At 33.9% G+C, this 2,500-nt stretch overlaps 1 protein-coding gene and 1 long non-coding RNA gene across 2 annotated transcripts in view; one reads left to right on the top strand and one right to left on the bottom strand.

Moving 5' to 3' along the window:
- The window catches only part of LOC307011180, a 5,457-nt gene extending 4,982 nt beyond the window's left edge, over positions 1-475 (bottom strand). Inside the window, exon 1 of the long non-coding RNA XR_013800366.1 lies at positions 366-475. This is a non-coding gene — a long non-coding RNA (uncharacterized lncRNA). The remainder of the gene's footprint in view (positions 1-365) is intronic.
- The window catches only part of fbxl17 (F-box and leucine-rich repeat protein 17), a 233,013-nt gene that overhangs the window by 167,911 nt on the left and 62,602 nt on the right, over positions 1-2,500 (top strand). The window contains exon 8 of the mRNA XM_079636568.1: positions 400-476. Within this exon, the coding sequence (XP_079492694.1) occupies positions 400-476 (77 nt within the window). The remainder of the gene's footprint in view (positions 1-399; positions 477-2,500) is intronic.

The raw sequence follows: 2,500 nt of genomic DNA, 5'->3' as shown, positions 1-2,500 counted from the left end.
CTTTTTTCTTTTTTCTAAATCCTTTGCCTACTGGCTGTCTTTTAGATTTTATTTTATATTGTATTTTATTATTATAATGTTTTACTTTATTTTATTTTTTTGTTTTACTTTATTTGTATTTATTTATTTATTTTTAAAATCATGGCAAATCAGCCGTCTTTTATATTTTATTTTATATTGTATTTATTTTGAATTTTTACTTTATTTTAAAACATGTATTTATTTGTTTGTTTATAAAAATTCTAAAACTTCCCATATATTTGCATGTTTAAACTCCTACACTTTCAGTGCTGCCTCAGAGTGATGTAATTACGGCGGCTTTATTAACGAGCCGATCTGAGCATGTGCAGATGACCTTCACTGACCTTTAACCCTGTCTGCCCTCTGCTGTGTGTCCAGATGTGTGGAGATCATCGCGAAGGAGGGTCGGAGTCTGAAGGAGCTGTATCTGGTGTCCTGCAAGATCACCGATCACGGTAAGACTGCGGTTTGAAACATGAAGACGAATGACTACGAGAGCTTGTGATCTTCTCAGTGTTTCCTCTACAATCGACATGAACTTTAACCCGCCGCCGTCCTCAGCCAGTTTTCTCTTGAAGACCTAACTACTATCATGGTGTTATAGTTATAGTACAGTACAGTTATTCACATTTTATTTTATTTTTTAAATTCTGAATTCCAAGACTTTGACTTCATGGTGAAAGTGTTTTATATTTATTTATTTTACTTTATTTTATTTTATTTATTTTATTTATTTTATTTATTTTATTTATTTAAACTTTTCATACTTTCAAAGCAGCAGTCTTTTACCTTTTATTTACAGTATTTGTTTATTTATTTATTTATTATTTACTTTTTTATTTATTTGTGGTTTATTTGTTTAATTAAATAAATATAATAATCCCCCCCCCCCCCCTAAAACTTTCATACTGTCATGGCAAAGCATGTCTTTTACATATTTTTTTATTTTTTTTATTTGCTTTGTATTTAAATTTAATTTATTTAGTTAAATATATAATAAATATATATTAATTAATTAATTAAATTAAATAATATCTTAACTTACTAGTTAAAATGTATTTATTCATTCTTTTATGTTTATTTATTCTGTAATTATTTATTTATTTATATAATGTATTTTAATACATGTGTTTAAATTAATTTATCCTGTATAATTGAATCAAACGAATAAGTGAATAGATATAATTAACCAAATAAATAAAAAATAATACATAAACAAATATATTCCGTTATATATTTAATTAAGCGTGATTATATGTCCAGGCTCGCAGTATTAACCCCACACACACTCTCTGCGCTCTCAGGCTTTTGCTCCCCTCTGTTTGAAGAACAATGCACAATATTCATATCTGTACGTCTGTGTTGACGTGTGTTTCTGTCCGCGCGGCGCATGAACACACACTGAGCTCCAGCAGTGTGTGTGTGGGACAGATAATGCAGTAATGGTGGCAGATAAACCCTCTGATCCCTCCAAACAAAGGCCACGGCAGCTGCATGTGTTCACACACTGCATCATGGGTAATTACTGCCTGCTGAGACCGAAGGACAAAGCCGAGCGATTACGCCGGGCAAACAATAGCTACAAGTTCTGCCAGATCGTAATGTTAGATGTAAGTAAATGACACTCTTGTGGCGCGGCGCTGAATCATGCGTGTGTGTGTTGAGCTCGATCCCACATCTCCACTGAACATCTCCATTACACGTCAGCATCTCACGGTCAGCGAGACGTCATAACACACACAGCCTGACGAGTGTAAACTACACTAGTACTCCATGTAATCTGAGGAAAAGCTTGTTGTGTTTGATTCTGATTTGACTTTTCTAGCTGTAGTGAGTGTGTAATGTTGTGTTTGATCATAAACAACATCTGCAAAGTTACAACGCTCAAAGTTCAGAGCAAAGGGAGATATTTGCTTTTAAAGAAATCGCTTTTTAAGAACTACAACAAACGGCTGGTAGGAACTACACGACATTCCTCCCGGGTTAGTGACATCACCAACCCTAACATTTACATAAACCTTAAATACAAAAAACTTAATCAGCGTCAACCTTTAATGAACCCAGATCAGGTGACCACTAGTTAGGGCACTACTGTGTGTGAGTGTCCAGCGGTCACCTCGCCCTCCTCACTTCATCTCTGCAGGGTTTGGACGATCTCTGAAAGTCACTTCAGTTCTTCTTTGGCAGCGAGTTAAAGGACGTGTTCTTCACAGCAAACTTCATCATTAAAGCCTTAAAACCTGAGAGTCATACAGAGAACACAGGAGAAGCTGGACAAATGAGAAGATGCGGCAAAAGTTCATTTATTTCAGTAATTCAACTTAAAAGGTGAAACTAATATATTATATAGACTCATTACATGCAAAGTGAGATATTTCAAGCCTTTATTTGTTATAATTTTGATGATTATGGATTACAGCTTATGAAAACCTTTTCACAATATTCTAATTTTGAATTTGAGGTTTTCATAAACTGTAAG

Source organism: Phoxinus phoxinus, assembly GCF_949152265.1.
Source record: "Phoxinus phoxinus genome assembly, chromosome: 15".
Lineage (NCBI taxonomy): Eukaryota > Metazoa > Chordata > Actinopteri > Cypriniformes > Leuciscidae > Phoxinus > Phoxinus phoxinus.
The sequence above is the reverse complement of the archived record's forward strand: the minus strand, read 5'-3'. Positions and strand labels throughout refer to the sequence as shown.